At 38.2% G+C, this 17,439-nt stretch overlaps 1 protein-coding gene across 6 annotated transcripts in view; it reads left to right on the top strand.

The window, feature by feature from the left end:
* Positions 1 to 17,439, top strand: part of KLHL32 (kelch like family member 32) — a 230,963-nt gene that overhangs the window by 99,188 nt on the left and 114,336 nt on the right. For 5 of the 6 annotated variants that reach the window (XR_009506207.1, XM_059941554.1, XM_059941555.1 and 2 more), the window contains exon 4: positions 3,902 to 4,009. Coding sequence is in view for 4 of the 6 variants with exons in the window: in XM_059941554.1 (XP_059797537.1) it covers positions 3,902 to 4,009 (108 nt within the window). In the remaining 2 variants the exon portion in view is untranslated. Of the gene's footprint in view, positions 1 to 3,901; positions 4,010 to 17,439 lie in introns of those variants that run through there. The other variant, XM_059941560.1, reaches the window with a different exon arrangement.

Below are 17,439 nucleotides of genomic sequence, written 5' to 3'. Positions count from 1 at the left end.
AAATAATAGTCTCTTCCTATCCTGTACAGTTCATACTCTATAATATAACCACAGTGACCAATTTGGTATTGCTTTGTTGCTTATACAAACATGTACAAATATGTATGTACATTATTTAAGGGGTTATATTCTTTCCCCAACTCTACTAAGCCAGGTTTCAAGTTCAGTAGTTCACCAGTCTCTGGTTGAGGACAGATACCTGTTCTATGCCAGTTTTTCCATAGTTGCTTTTTTAAAAAAATTTTACTTTGTTTTGGACTTTAGTTGATTTACAATGTTGTGTTAGTTTCAGGTGTACAGCAAAGTGATTCAGTTATACATATACATATATATATATATATATATATTCGTTTTCAAATTCTTTTCCCATTTAGATTATTACAGAATATTGAGCAGAGTTCCCTGTGCTCTACAGTAGGTCCTTGTGGGTTATCTGTTTTAAATATAGTCGTGTGTACATGTCAATCCCAAAAGACCCTTATGAAAGCAGATTCAAAAAACTCCCTTGGCCGCGTGTTCTCTTATTTAACCTTTGCTCTCAGGAACTTTTTCCACTTCATTAACCCAGATAAATTTTTTGCAGTTTGAATCATTTCTGTCCTGCTCTGTATATGGGTTGATGGAGAGCAGCTGGTTACCATATCAGGTGCAATTACAACTTGGAAGACCTGAAAAAAGAAATTAATGTGGGGAATAGTAAAAACTGAAACACTCATATAATAAAAAATGGACACTGAAAACAGCTGAAATTTCTTTCAGTTTCTTTTAAAAGAAGCTATACGAAATCTAGAATCAAATTTAGAATTAGACAGATTGAAAGTTTTTTATTGTAACCTGTGCTTTTTAATTTTGAAATTTCAGACCTTCTCCAAATGCATAAGCAGAATCCACTTAACATTAAGTCAATTTCCTATTAGCATTTTTTATCTATAGCCATACTTGATTTAAAAAACAAAACAAAGCAAAAACAAACAAAACTCTGAACCGATACTTCTGATATGTCAATCCTTTTAACCAGAGAATACATAAGAGAAACTTCATTCTATTTCATTGTTATCATAAAATATAAATTTTTCTAAGAGCTTACCATGTATCAGGCACTGTATTCAGTACTTTATATGTACTATCATATAATCTTCCAAAAAGTGGGTACAATATTTAGCCCCATTTTTCAGATAAGAAAACTGAATCACAGGGAAGGTATGTGTTTTTCCTAGTCACTTGGCAGTGTTCAAACTCAGAATTGTTTGGTTACAAGTTTGCTCTTAATCACTGTACTTCACTAAACCAAGGATTATGTAACTTCGAGTCTAGTGTTCTTAACCTTAACTGCCAGTGGCATCAGTGGGAAGTCAGATCAGCTCACTAACCAAGTTGTCAAATTTACCATATTGGCCATTCACCTTTAACAGCTTCTAAAGGAATGTTAGATTTCATTTATTCATGATAAAGTAAATATTTGAATTAAATATATTCTGAATGTCTGCTATTTAATATAGCAAATATAATTGCATATGTTACATACTCCCAATGTCTTTAGGGTACTTTGAATGTTATTTTTTAGTTTCTCAAATTTTAAGCATTTAAAATATTCTTTACAAAATTCCTTGAATTGTGTATTTCTAACAGTTAAAAGGTTAACTAGAAGTTATCAAAGAGAATCTTATTCATTATGAAACTTACAACTCTACTGTGTGAGATAGAAATGCGGACCTCCAGAAAGAATAATGGACCATCAATTAAAACCACTTGTCCCATACATATTAATTTAAAATGTAAAGAATTTTGAGAATCAAAAATGAATTTATCAGAATAAAAAATTGCTAGAAGTTTTCCATTGGCAAAACAAAAAAATGACTTTTTAAAATTAAAAAGATTTGGTATGAACTTAAATACTATCACACAGAACAGTGAGGTTTTGTTTGTTTGTTCGTTTTGATTTTTGTTTTACTTCTAAGAAGTTAGCCAAACTGCAAAATCGGAAGAGACAATCCCTTCAAGACTTCTCTTATTCCTGACACCAATTGCAAGTTTGAGATTCCTAAAACTACTCTCATGTTCGGTAATTCGCTAGAAAGGCTCACATTACTCACTGAAAGCTTGTGTACTCACAGATATGGCTTATTACAGGGAAAGGATACAGATCAGAATCAGCCAAGGGAAGAGACACAGAGGGCAGAGTCCAGAAGGGGACCAAATATGGAGCTTCTGGCCCTCTTCCACCTGTGGAGTCATTGTGTTACCCCCTCCTGACCACGCTCTGTGACAGTAAGCACAGAGGACTGCCAAGCAGGGAAGCTCACTCAAGTTTTTGGTGTCCTGAGTTGTTATTGGTGCTCAGTCACAGACTGCCTATGTGGCTGACCTTTCATCTCCAGCCTCTCCTGGAGGTCAGACTAATACCTTTAGTCTCTTGTCCCTCTATTTTTTTTTTTAACAGCTTTATTGGAGTATAATTGCTTTACAATGGTGTGTTAGTTTCTGCTTTATAACAAAGTGAATCAGTTATACATATACATATATCCCCATATCTCTTCCCTCTTGCATCTCTCTCCCTCCCACCCTCCCGATCCCAGCCCTCTAGGTGGTCACAAAGCACCGAGCTGATCTCCCTGTGCTATGCGGCTGCTTCCCACTAGGTCACAGCTGATACAGTGTGGACCAAAGCTCCTGTCATAAATCATGTCATTAGACTGTCAGTGGCCAAAGCCCCAGGAAACAGGGATGCTCCTATCAGGCAGGATATTCCAAAGGCCTAGATTACCTTCCAGAAACCAAAGGCAAAGGCCAGACCTCCCTTTGGGTAAGGTTAATTCTTCACTACATAGATGTACACTTTTCTAAATAGTGTATTTCATAATCAGTGACCCAAAATTGAATATTCTCTCTATTACCTGTTAAGTCAAACTTGTTAAAGGTGTACAAATTAGTGTGGTTTCTTTTTTTGGGGGGGGGGAGGGGAGTCCATGCATTTGTTTAACTTGGTAAGTTTTCATTTTTAAAATTTTGTTTCATTTTATTTTATTTATTTATTTTTGGCCACACTGCATAGCTTGCAGGATCTCAGTTCCCTGACCAGGGATTGAACCCTCACCCTCGGCAGTGAAAGCGTGGAGTCCTAACCACTGGACCACCAGGGAATTCTTGCATTTTTTTAAATTTCAAAGTTTTCATTTGACAAACTGATTTTCAATAAGTTGGCCATTTGGAGAATTGGTTTGGAGGCAAATTGATTTTCACTGAATAAATTAGACAGTGGTTCTCAAATTCAGGTAAGCATCAGAGTCTCTCGGATGGCCCATTACAGCCCAGATTGCTGGGTCCCGCTCTGAATTTCTGATTCTGTAGGTCTGGGCTGGAGCTCCATAAATCTGTACTCTAAGGAGTTCCCAGGAGATGCTAATGTTGCTGACCCAGGGGCCACACTTTGAGAACCACTGGAATAGAGGGTGTGATCTATGGCAGATGAGAGGAATGAGATGCGTCATTGAGGTGGGGCACAAAAAAGGGCAGAGAAGTCAGGAGACAAGGCACTACTTTCCATGTCTTATGGCAAGAATGTTCGGGACTGCTACCCATATCAGGTTAGCTGTGGGACACCAGGATCGAGAGAATGAGTTCAGGGAGAGAGCCTAAACACAAGTCACCCCAGAGAACAGCTGTGGGATTCAGCGCCACTCTGTGTGTGGGGTGTGCAGAGCCATCTGTGTGTTACTGTAACTATTTGGACAGCTAAGTGATTTGCAGTGGCTTGTGTGAAGGAAGTTTTGCAGAAGCATTTCAAAAACCAAAATCAGTCTTCAACTTGTAAAACTTTTTTCTTTCCTAGTTTCTCTAGGGCTTTATCTTGTTCTCTTGCTTTTTAAGTCCCATAACTGTCTTCCTTTCTCTCCCACCTCAGGCCATGTTCAGTCTTTGTATGGTGGAAAGTGGTGCTGACGAGGTGAATTTACATGGTGTGACCAGCCTCGGCTTAAAGCAAGCTCTGGAATTTGCATACACAGGACAGGTATGGTACCAAACGTCATCTGAGAGGCTTAACATTTTTAACTGCACCTAAACAGAGGAGATTATCCATGAGATTTAGGTATTTTTCTTGTTACTCACTTTGAGGTTAAAAAAAGTTTTACATCTACTTAAGGTTACAACTAAAATAATGGAAAGGTAAGTAAAATAATTTTGATCTTAAATATTTTAATCTTAACTCAGTTGCTTGCTGGTGTAATTTTAAAATATCCTGAAGAATTATTATATGGGAAAGAGTTTGGAAGATAACTTGAATTCTCATTGTCATCGCTGAAGCTCAGTGACTCAATCATGGCTTTACTGGCTTAAAAACAAGAACCCTCCCCCCCCCCTCCCAAAAAAAAACAATCTAAAGCCGTAAAGAGCTCTGTCTAGCATCTTGACACCCTGTCGTCTACATACATTTCAGGATCAGGGCCTCAAGTAATAGATTAGAATGTGACGGTTTAAAAGCCAAAGTTGCTCATCATTAAACTTGTTATAGGATTTACAGGAATCTTCAGAGAACATTCGTTTTCTTTCTTTTTTTAAATGAAAGAATAATAGTGACAACTAGTAGAATACAAAAGCCATGTCAGTGTATGACTATCATAGCAAATCAAAACAAATCTTCATAAAGACAATATAAATCCAAATCTGAAGCTTCACGGTTCTTATCTAGTTTCATGTTAGTGCAACAATTATTAGAATACACAAAACCCTTCCTTTTAGAATTATTTTTTAACTGAAATATAATTGACATGTAACGTTGTATTAGTTTTAGGTGTACAACAGTGATTTGAAATATGTATATATTGCAAAATGATTACTATAATAAGTTAACATCCATCACCACATATAGTTACAAATTTTCTGTGTCCTGAGGACTTTTAAAATCTACTGTCTTAGCGCCTTTCAAAAATACAATACAGTTTTGCTAACTATAGTTGCCACGCTATACATTACATCCCCAGGACTTATTTACCTTATAACCGAAAGTTTGTACCTTTCAGTTATAATATAAATAACTTCACCCTTCACCCATTTTGCCCACCCTCCTCACCCGCTGTTTTCACTTGAGAACTACTCCACTACATCAAACCAGATACCGACTAGAGGTTTATCTTCTTTTATAGAGTTTTGTTCTTTAATTCCATTTCATCCAACTTATGTTCAGTGTCTGCTGGGCTAAAATAAGGGTTTCTTCTCTTGGCAAGCTCACATCCTGGTGGGAGAGAGAGTTAGATACGTAGTTCCGTGTCCTCACTGTGATGGGAGGTATAATAGAAGCAGAATACAAGACATAGTGGGAACAAAAAGGAGAGTGTGATTAACTGGGGCCATCAGTGCAAACCTTCACAGAGAACGTGGTATTTGGGTCTTGAAGAATGTTGGGAATTCACCTTTTTACTAAATTTTTTTCTTTAGAGGCTTATTAAGGTGTGTGATATTATCCATTTTCTTTTCTATAGCTGGTAGGGTTTGAGATATGTTTCATAGAATAACTGAGGCAATGCTGGCAGCTGAAATGAAAATACTGATAGAAAGGAAAAAGTCATCCATCAGGTAGCAGGTACAAAGGAAAATAGAAAGGAGAGGGATCACAAATTCAGGGTCAGCCCAACCAAATATCATGCCTTAGGAAATTAAGGCAGACAGTTACATTTCACAGAGCTGCCAAAACATATTCCTAGTGAGGTGAGTGAATAATGTGTTGTATGCTTTGTGGTTTACAGATGTAAAGAAAGACATCAGCTCTCAATTGTGTCTTGTGTATATTTCTTTCTTCACACCTGAATTACAGCTATACCTGCATTTGCCCATCTCTAAAGTACAATTGATAACCCATAGCTCATACTTCATTGGTGTGCAGTGGGGATGCAATAGTAAATACTGTTTTTTGATAAAGCTACCCAAATAAGTAGTTTCTATACTTAGATGCATTAACCACAATATGGTTTAAGCTTAGAGGCTATAGACTGCAAAGCGTGTTTAAATCACTGGTAAACAAAAGAGCACAAAAATTGCTGTGAACGCTGTGGTAAAACACACACTCAAATATAAGTGGCTGCCTTATTGTTGGCCTTGATTGTTTTGTGGTTTCTTTCACAATGGCTAAGTTTACATGTATATATGTATGTACATGGAAACTTAAATATATGTGTAAACGTCTGTATATGTAAACATATATATATATATATATATATATATATAAATTTATATATATGTTTCCTTACCCTGAAAGTCCCCTTTGCCTCACCTGTTCATCTCTCCCCCTCTCCCCTTGACAACCACTAACTGATCTTTTTACTGTCTGTATAGTTTTGCCTTTTTCAAAATGTCATATACTTGGAATCATATAGTATGTAGACTTTTTCTGGCTTCTTTTACTTAGCAATATGCATTTAAGGTTCCTCCATGTCTTTTGTGACTTGATAGATCATTTTTATTGCTGAGTACCGTTCTATTATGTGGATATATGAAGGGCATCTTGGTTGCTTCCAGTTTTTGGTGATTATGAACAAAGCTGCTCTTAATGAGATATACACACACACACACACACACACACACACACACACACACACATATGTATATGAAGTGCCTGTGGCACAAAGGATCTATGAAACATGAGCTGAAGATAGCATAACGGCATTAGGGGAGCTGACTTTCTGAAGGGTAAGGAGACTGCTTGGGAAGAGGGAAGAAGTTTGCAGAAAGACAGCCATATCCTATTGTCTGGGAGTCATATGCTCATATTTCACTTTTATGAGAAAAAGGAAACCAAATAAGAATATATTTTTATACACACACACACACACACACACACAACCACACTCACACACATATATCCAATGTAAGTGCTTAAAACAAAGCTCTAGGGCAAGATGTAGAGTTGCGTTTATTCTGCCCAGTGACCCACTCTTGACGTGTGCCTCCACACAGGGGTGACAGCCCTGCAGCATATATGGCAGCAACTCATCGGTTCAGATTGTGCACAGAGGGGTCAAGAAGTGGGCTGGCATTTCATGGATCACCCTCTGCAAGAGCCGGGGCACTGCCCTAGGCACTTCATGTGTGCTGTGTAGCCTAGTCTTGTAGACAGCTCTGAGGAATTCGGTGATCCCTCTTAAAGATGACGAGCCCCGGAAGGTGCAGTGAATGACCAAGATCAGACTCCCGGGGCATGTCAACCCAGTGAGTCAAACCCAGTCCTCTTAATTTCAAATCCATTGTTTATTCTTAACCCCTTCTTAATGTTCTATGTCATTAAGAAAGGGTTAAGTCATATTTGTTATACTTTATTGAAGGAGGCAGGGAAGTGTTTGGACATTTTAGAGAGTGAACTCTTTTTGATGGTTCTCTCAACCTGGGTGCTCTTCCAACACTCAGTTCACGAAGGCTCCGAGTTGCTGCACTTGTACTCTGTATGTGATTATTCTTTGCTGCAGAGTGGAAGTTGATACAGTCTTTCTTGGACAACATCCATGGCAGTTTGGTTTCTTAAACACCAAAATGACTATAATAAATCTGTTTTCCCTTTGAGACGTGAACATAGATGATGGCAAAAAGTGGAATTGTGGTATACTTGGGAAATGCAAAAAAGCTTTCTCTTACTCTGGAAATGAAATTAACATTAAGCAAAGAGTTTAGAATATGGAAACGTAAATAAAAGTGTAGTTCTTCAATTTCTTAATTGTTATTTACTATTGCAGACATTCGCTGTTATATGGTGTTTAGCCTTGCTATGTATGTAGATTTGTAAAAATCAGAGTTAACATTGTATTTATCTACCTATAGATATTTTTACTGACAGTTGATTATACCTTTAGTCTGTTGTAGTAAGCATAGTATAAAATGTTAAGTATTTTAAGTGTCTGAAAATGATTGCTACCTTGGGAAAGAAATTGGAAGTATAGAGTAGGTGTGATGAATGAGTGCCACTGTGTAACAAGGTGTGTGTGTGTTCCTCCTACACACTGTTCTAAAGCATAGCCTTCTTAAAATTGGTCACAGATTCCATCCAGGAAATTTTAAAGAAAAATCAAATTTTCCTCCTAATGCTAATACATCCTCTGAAAATACATGCACTTTTCTTATCAAGGAACACACACATTCTGCCTTTGAACTAATTAGAGGTGTGCGCTTCCTGTGGGCACACACTGCTTGGGGTACAGCCTGAGCAGAGCCCCGCACGCATCGCAGCCCTCGTGGGTGACCTTGCACAGCCATGCGCAGCGGAACTGGCCATGGAGGGCAGAGGAACCAGGCTTCTCTGCAGGCCCTGTTCTGGGCTGGCTCTGGGAGCTGGGTTCAAAGCAGAGGGTATGATGTAAACTGTCACTGGGCAGATCTGCCTTAGGGAGAAAAGGACAAAGTGAACCTAAGAAAACCAACTCTCACTTACTCTGGTGAGCAAGAGGACCCTGTTACCATGGCCTCCCCAATCTCCTTGCTTTCCAACTCTGGCCAGGAATTCATTCGTAGTTCAGACCAGTCCTGAGTAGAAGAGACATGAAAAAGAAGGGGGCAAAAGGATTCTAATGGAGATGTTGCCTGAGGGGAGGAATCCCAGTCCAAACCGGACAAGAGGTCGGCCACCCAGGAGCAACAAGGGTTGCTGAGAAAACCAGCCAGAGTGAGGAGCACTTAACACCAAGACCCTTTCATAGAGAGAAGAGCCCTTCTCAAAAGGTGGAAGGACACATGCAATCCCAAAGGTCTTGGATATGCCTCTAGGAATTTGAGTAGCTAAGGACCCAAAATGAAAGCAAATAGGACTGAGAACCACAATGAAGTTCACTGTTTTAGCGCTCTGGTTGCCATGATGTCAAGGAAGATAAGCTGTATGCCAAGTACTGTGCTATATGCCTTCATATAGTAGAGCAAGGGGTTCAAGCCAGTTAGCTTCCTCTTACTCTCCTGAGAACTCTCCACCTGTTTTGTCCCTTGCAGTCTGATGGAGAGATTCCAGAAAGCCAGTAAAGAGAAAAACTATGCACTAAACAATAGTGAGATTTGTAGTCTCCTTTGAAATTTCCCAGCAGTACCCCTCCAGGTACTGCAAATCTTGTCAGCCATGAACCAGCTACATCATATCTGGGCAGATAAAAAGGATTCTTTGGTATCTGTTGTTCCCCTGCTTTTCTCTTCATATACAATAACTCCAGCCCTTGGTTCCTTAACATCATGGAAGAACCCATCTCTGTGGGGATACACATCCTAATTACCTTCCTCTGATGCAGAGAATGCTTTAGTACAGTCTTCACAAGGATATTTTGTGTAACTATTAATATTAATATTTTGAAGTCTTTGGAAATCTGGAAAAGTATGATACTCTGTGAAGTGAAAAATACTTTTTTTTTTTAGGTATAACTCTGCTCATGCAATTGGGAATTGAAAAGTAAAAGAAATTGCCTCTTATCATACACCATGATCAAGTGGGATTTATCTCAGGGATGCAAGGATTCTTCAATGTATGCAAATCAATCAATGTGACACACCATATTAACAAATTGAAGAATAAAAACAATGTGATCATCTCAATAGATACAGAAAAAGCTTTGGCAAAATTCAACACTGATTTATGATAAAAACTCTCCAGAAAGTGGGCATAGAGGGAACCTACCTCAACATAATAAAGGCCATATACGACAAACCCAGAGCAAACATCATTCTCAAGGATGTCCACTCTTGCCACTATTATTCAACATAGTTTTGGAAGCCCTAGCCACGGCAATCAGAGAAGAAAAAGAAATAAAAGGAATACAAATTGGAAAAGAAGAAGTAAAACTGTTACTGATTGCAGATGACACGATACTATACATAGATAATCCTAAAGATGGCACCAGAAAACTACTAGAGCTAATCAGTGAATTTGGTAAAGTTGCAGGATACAAAATTAATGCACAGAAACCTCTTTCATCCTATACACTAACGACGAAAGATCAGAAAGAGAAATTAAGGAAACAATCCCATTCACCATTGCAACAAAAAGAATAAAATACCTAGGAATAAACCCTCCTAAGGAGGTAAAACACCTGTACTCAGAAAACTATAAGACACTGATGAAAGAAATCAAAAATGACACAAATAGATGGAGAGATATACCATATTCTTGGATTGGAAGAATCAACATTGTGAAAATGACTATACCACCCAAAGCAGTCTACAGAGTCAATGCAATCCCTATCAAATTACCAATGGCATTTTTTACAGAACTAGAACAAAAAATCTTAAAATTTGTATGGAGACACAAAAGATCCCAAATAGCCAAAGCAGTCTTGAGGGAAAAAAATGGAGCTGGAGGAATCAGGCTCCCTGACTTCAGACTATACTATAGAGCTACAGTAATCAAGACAATATAGTACTGGCACAAAAACAGAAATATAGATCAATGGAACAGGATAGAAAGCCCAGAGATAAACCCATGCACCTATGGTCAACTAATCTATGACAAAAGAGGCAAGGATATACAACGGAGAAAAGACCGTCTCTTCAATAAGTGGTGCTGGGAAAACTGGACAGCTATATGTAAAAGAATGAAATTAGAACACTCCCTAACACCATACACAAAAATAAAGTCAAAATGGATTAAAGACCTAAATGTAAGGCCAGATAGACACTATAAAACTCTTAGAGGAAAACATAGGAAGAACACTCTTTGACATAAATCACAGCAAGATCTTTTTTGACCCACCTCCTAGAGTAATGGAAATAAAAACAAAAGTAAACAAATCGGACCTAATGAAACTTCAAAGCTTTTGCACAGCATAGGAAACCAGAAACAAGATGAAAAGACAGCCCTCAGAATGGGAGAAAATATTTGCAAACGAATCAACAGACAAAGGATTAATCTCCAAAATATGTAAACAGCTCATGCAGCTCAATATTAAAAAAACAAACAACCCAATCAAAAAATGGGCAGAAGACCTAAGTAGACATTTCTCCAAAGAAGACATGCAGACGGCCACGAAGCACATGAAAAGCTGCTCAGCATCACTAATTATTAGGGAAATGCAGATCAAAACCACAATGAGGTATCACCTCACACTGGTTAGAATGGGCATCATCAGAAAATCTACAAACAACAAATGCTGGAGAGGGTGTGGAGGAAAGGGAACCCTCTTGCACTGTTGGTGGGAATGTAAATTGATACAGCCACTATGGAGAACAGTATGGAGGTTCCTTAAAAAACTAAAAAATAGAATTAACCATATGACCCAACAATCCCACTACTGAGCATATACCCAGTGAAAACCATAATCCAAAAAGACACGTGCATCCCAGTGTTCCTTGCAGCACTATTTACAATAGCCAGGTCATGGAAGCAACCTAAATGCCCATCGACAGATGAATGGATAAAGAAGTTGTGGTACATATATACAATGGAATATTACTCAGCTGTAAAAATGAACGAAACTGGGTCATTTGTAGAGACATGGATGGACCTAGAGACTGTCATACAGAGTGAAGTAAGTCAGAAAGAGAAAAACAAATATTGTATATTAACACATGTATGTGGAATTTAGAAAAATGGTACAGATGAACCAGTTTGCAAGGCAGAAATAGAGACACAGATGTAGAGAACAAACGTATGGACACCAAGGGGGGTAAGGAGGGGTGGGATGATTTGGGAGATTGGGATTGACATATATACACTAATATGTATAAAATAGATAACTAATAAGAACCTGCTGTATAAAAAATTAAAATAAAATTAAAATAAAAAAAATAAATAAATAAAAGAAATTGCCCCTTAATTTTCATGCTCTTGTATAGTAAAGGCTTTCTTCCTGATTCTCATTTGATTCCCTAATGTGTTCACGTGACTTTTTTTATAGCCCTAGTAAGGCAGACACTGTAGCATTAGATTTTGATGATCACTGAAACTGTATTTATTCTCTACAACTAGAATACTTTTCTCCAGAGACCAGCATCAGGCCTGGCAGCAGAGTCACAGGAGTCTTACTTGAAACTGCCTTCTCATAAACCCATCCCTTCAGGGATAGATGTGTCACTCACTTTACATGAGAAAATGTCCCCATCAGATTTACTTATAAACATAACCTGGTTGAACTAAATGGTAGCACATGGAAGAAACCTGGTAGATATTTTTCTTAAATGCTTCTCTTGGGAGCAGCATTAAGACCATTCAGTGGTTTAAATATTTTAGCTGCAGAATCCTTTCTTCACCTGGCAATACCTACAGAAGCCTGGCAAGTAAGAGGCCCCTGAGGCACCCGCACTGTGCCCCAGGCTCCAGAGCACAAAGTCTAAAATCCACATTCCAAGGAAGGATATTTTGAATTGTGCAGAAAGTGATTATTTTCTTCTTACGTTAATTCTTGTCAGAGCTGTGCTAGAGTCTGTAACTGGATTGTTGACATAGAAAGTGTGAGAAGGGTGAAATGAAGGGAAAAAGTTTGAATTCCATCAGTGAGTTTTCACTTTCTTGAATCTTTTGAAACTCTGTATTATTGCCTTTGGAGGGAGTTTCTCTTTTATCAGTGGATTATTGAAACAAACAAGCAAGCAGATGTGTCTGTTTATTGTTACGGGGTGAAGATGTTACAGGTTCCCATGCATCGTTTCCTGGAAAGTGTCAAACTTGACAGATAAGAACCATTTGCCAAATGAAATTTTTATGGCATCTCAAGATGTCAAGTAAAAAGATAAATCCTTGACATGGTTTGGTGGCCAAAACTGGTAAGGACAGTTTGGAGACCTAAATGTTTATTGTGAAAAACTGAGAAGTGAGATTTTAGAAGTCCAGATCCTGACTGATCCCTAGAAGCTTACTTTTCTCAGCTGAGGACCCAAGAACAATGTCACTGGACCCGAAGCCTGTCTGTTCCTCATGGAGAACAGAGATTCAGGCAAAATGAAGTCATATGGGAGGCCCCCTACCTGTAAAGCAGGGTCAGTTCTGACAATCTGTACCTCGTGCTAGCCAGTTCTCCCTCATGAAATCCGTGTGTGCTGTCTGCTCAGAAAGGACTCAGGGTATAGTTTGTACTGCAGGTATTACAAAGCTGTCTGCTCAGCATAACAATCTCTAAAACGTCTCTGTGTGAGAAAGTATAACTGTGGCCACACTTCTGCGGTCAGCTTTCCCATTTGGTAATAAAACTGATATTTTGATTTTTTTTAAAAAAGTGTTTCCTGGCTTTTCCTTAATAATTTGCAAGTTTGGGGTTTCTTAGTTGTCTGATAGTCACTCTGCAGAAACAGAATGGCCCTCTCACCCACCCAACATTTGACTCAGATATTGAGACTGATAACACCACTCGTGCACCAAGAAGATAGGAAAGGGTTTAGTACTCACATAGTGAGGTTTTCTGGGGATTAAAGGATGGACCCCAATAGGTCCAAAAATGACTTCAGAGGGCAGTTAGGGTCAATTGATCGGCTTTGGTGTTTATTGTGGCTAGGGGGTGGGGCTGGAGGGTTGTCCACGCGGGCGGGGGCTTGTGTGGTTTGAGCTTCCACCAGCATCAAGGGAGAGAGGGCTCAGACTTTCTTGTATTTTCTTCCAGGTGTGGGGCAAGCAGGGAAGAGGGAGTGGTGGGGCTTGAGAGCTGTCAGCAGTCACACATCAAAAATGGAGTCAGACTCCAGCGCGTTAGTCTAGCATTTTGCTTGAGTCATAGTCACATTTCAGGCACAGACATTTTCCTTTGGCACACTGTGAAACTCAGTCACTTATTGAAAACAAAATGTGTTTGAACAATATGCTTACAGCGTTTATAATCTTTCTTGGCATCAATTCTGTGCTGAGGAACCCACTGTGGGCCAAGGTGCTTGAACTCATGCGTACGGAACACTGAGGTAATATTAGATGACAAGGATGAGTGTGGCCCCTGTCTGTTTTAACCTTGTCTTCGTTCTATAAAACTCCATTTAAATGATCTGGATTTGTTGCCCTTGGGTCCTCCTCTCTCCTTCCCACACTTTCTACCTCCCACCTCCACCCTACTGCCAGGACAGGGAATTGAAAGAGAAGTATTCCCTGTGTGCTCTTGATAATGGTTTTATTGTCATAAGTGGGGCAAGAAACAATCAGTTCTTTTCTAGTTGATGTCCTCCAGAGTAGAAACAGATAATATACAGCAACTCAAAATAGTAGGTCCACCCCACTAAGCTAACTCAGGGTGTATTTTGCACTTCTGTGCATTTGTTTCTCTTTGTTTTGGCAGAAAGTTCCATTGCTAGACATTTTTTATTTTATCCTGTCCATCTGAGTTTTTCCTTTGCTATGGTGGATGAGCAACAACTCCTGTTTGGAATATTTCTAAGCAGACATCATTACAATTGTGTTCTTTCTTGATCATTGGAATTTCTAAGGGTTGGCTGTACTCAGAATCATTCCCTAAGGAAATTCTGACCCTTCCTTTAGGTGTTCCATCAAATCATCTCTGAGTGGAAGGAGGTTAACAGTTTATTTAGTAGAGAATCTTGATTAGCTCCTTAGTTTTCATAAGAGGATGTCAGCCTATTGATGGCTTTTTAAAAGACATGAACTTTTCCCCTTATTTAGCAAAAGAGAATGATTACACGCCAGCCTCAGCCTGTTTGCTAGAAAGCTCTCATTAAAAGTTCATTGGGAGAAATTATACACATAATGGATTCCCAGAAGATAGGCAGTTTGTCCATCTGGCTTGGTGGTTCTCAACCTCATCTATCAGGCCTTAATATAAAAAGGCCACCTTTACTATCCTGAAATGAAATTCCTAATAATGTAACTTACCCACACAAAGTTACTCTGAACATTAATAAGAATGTCTTAACCATATATAAAGAACACACAGAAGGAAAGAGAGTATAATGAAAATCATACGTATTTCAGTATGTACATGCTGGAGCAGAACTTTTCAGAAGACAGAATGAAATAGTTGCCTGTCTACAGCTATAGGTAGAATCATCATGCTGGGACAGCTGCATACAGATGCAGAATGACACATGGATGTTTTGCTGACAACTGAGATATCACAAGGGTATGCCCTAGGCGACATGATTTTCTAAATTAGTGAACAACTCTTAGTAAAATTCCATACTAAACAAAACAGTTGTCTTCTTTTGGTTTCTATTGTGGTAGCATTCTTGGAAAATTCAGTGTATCTTGACACAAAACAAACAAAAAATTGTGTTTATATGTAGAACAGTTAGATTCTAGGCTTAGAGTTTTATAAACAAGTTTTTCACTTACGTACATGTCCAGCAGGGCACTCAGATATGCAGGATTTAGGGCAGTTCTTTGCAGTTGGTGGCTGTCCTGTACATTGCCTGGCCACTGCCCAGCAAAGGCCAGTAGTGTCCCCCCCGTCTGGGGGCAACCAAAAATACCTGCATGTGTTTCCAAATTGCTCCCTGGAAGGTTGTCCTGTCTCCATTAAAAGCCACTGCTCATCTACTCTAAGTCTTATACCTGGATCAAGGTATCAAGGGAGAAAATCAGAAAAGTGAATGTCTGAATTTTGAAGACTCTCTTTGTTAACTTTTACTTTTTATGCAAAGTTTATAAAATACACGTACGATGGTATTAAAAGTATCACCAGGTAAGTCATTCAGTGTTAGTCTTAATTTCTGCAGGAAAATTTCCATTAGATCTCAGGGCCTAGAGAAGCTAGAGTTCATTTTAGTATTTTCATCTTTTGTTAGGCTGCATTTCCTTTTTAGTTTCGATGGTAGGAAGCTTAGAGCCATATTTGCAACCCACTTTTAATAGTTAGGAGGATATATATACATAATATATCTCCTCTCCTGACCTCATATCACTTTTTGTTTCCTATTTTCTCCTTGCTTGAGTTATGTTCCTAATTTTTAAATGCTCGTATTGATGCCTCAGAGCCTTCTGAAAATGAGTATATGTAAATAAATAAAGTGAATAAAAATATTTGGGAGCTCTATCTGAAAGTTTTGGTACATTAATGTTATTTGTAGGCATGAAAAAAGTGGTGCTACACCCCATTAGTTCTGCCTGCAAAAATGAGTGTCTGCAGAATCCCAAATTGTTCCATAAATAAGCCATTCTACTTGCTTCCTAAAGTTTTTCCGCCCTTATTTTCAGAACTAAAATTAAGAAGCATGCAAATTTTATAAAGATAAATTACTATTTTTCATCTTTTGAAAATGAAAAGATCACCCAAATGTTTACACAAACATAAAGAAGAATGAAAGTGAAAAGCCATATTCACCCAAATTCTCACTTACTTACACATTTCTTTTTTTTCCTGGCCTTTGCCCATCTCCTGAGTAACTTAATATAGATTTTTTGTGATTATAATTTACTTTAATGTCTTTTCTGGAAATAGATAAAAGTAGTATATTTATCCATAAATGCATAGTATATAAACAATGCTGCCTTATTATAATACAGTTTTTTAAAACTTTGGATTATTTTAAATAAATTCATGGACCTGGAATTACTTGATCAAGAGGAAGAACATATTTTTTGTGAGATTGCCTTCTGGAGGAGTTTTGCAAGAGCTGCTATTGGACAATGAACTTTATAAACTTCTTTCCTTAAAAAAGAATTCTTGAGCCCTCTGCTGGAAACATTTAGTATTTCTATGGAGTAGTAGTATATGAGAGTTTTACAATTCTAAATGTAAGATTTTTTTAAAACGAAAACAACCTGATAGCAAAAATATATGGCCTTTGTGGTTAATTTCAAGATAAAAACATAACTAGCCAAACTTTTGAGAAGATTTATACTGCAAGTCGATATTACATTTGAGTAGAATAATGATGCTAATATTCAAATGAAGGTATAATTCAAAGGCACTGAATGTCCTAAGTTAATTTGTGAATATTTTATCTCCTTTGTATACTTCATAAAAACCATCCATTTATAGTTTGTTCTCAAGTTGAGATCCATTAATTCATCAAATAGTTAATGAGCACCTACTATGTGTTAAGGACTCACTAGATGTTAGGGCTGCATTGATGGAAATCATGCAGTGAATGCTTTCTCAGAGTGGCTTGAAGAGTGAACGGAAATGCCAGGTCAACACACCATTGCATTTATTGGAAATGGATTACCAGGGGCCTGAATTGTTTGTGTATGGAGCATGGTGAAGCATCTGAGGACGTTCAGTGCTCCAAAAGGTACACTAGTTCAGATAGGAGAAAGAGTAATTGAGCTGTAATGCTTCGTAGAGTACTACCTGCATTTTACTTTGCAGGGATATACGGTAATTGAATAGATGTAGCTCTTGAAAAACTGATTGTAGCCGTGCATCCTTGTGTTAGCATATATCTGTCAGGGTAGAAATGGTTTGGCACAGCCCAAAGAGTATAGCCACTGACCTTAGAGGCAACCAAGCTTGATTCCAGCCTGTGACAGCTTTGGAGACCTGTTGACTAAATTCCACTGTAAGTATCAACTCTGCTAGTTGTTGCTGGGAAAAGTTACTGTTATCACTTCAAATCCAT

Source organism: Balaenoptera ricei, chromosome 12, assembly GCF_028023285.1.
Source record: "Balaenoptera ricei isolate mBalRic1 chromosome 12, mBalRic1.hap2, whole genome shotgun sequence".
Lineage (NCBI taxonomy): Eukaryota > Metazoa > Chordata > Mammalia > Artiodactyla > Balaenopteridae > Balaenoptera > Balaenoptera ricei.
Note: the sequence above shows the minus strand (reverse complement) of the source record. Positions and strands in the feature narration are given on the sequence as shown.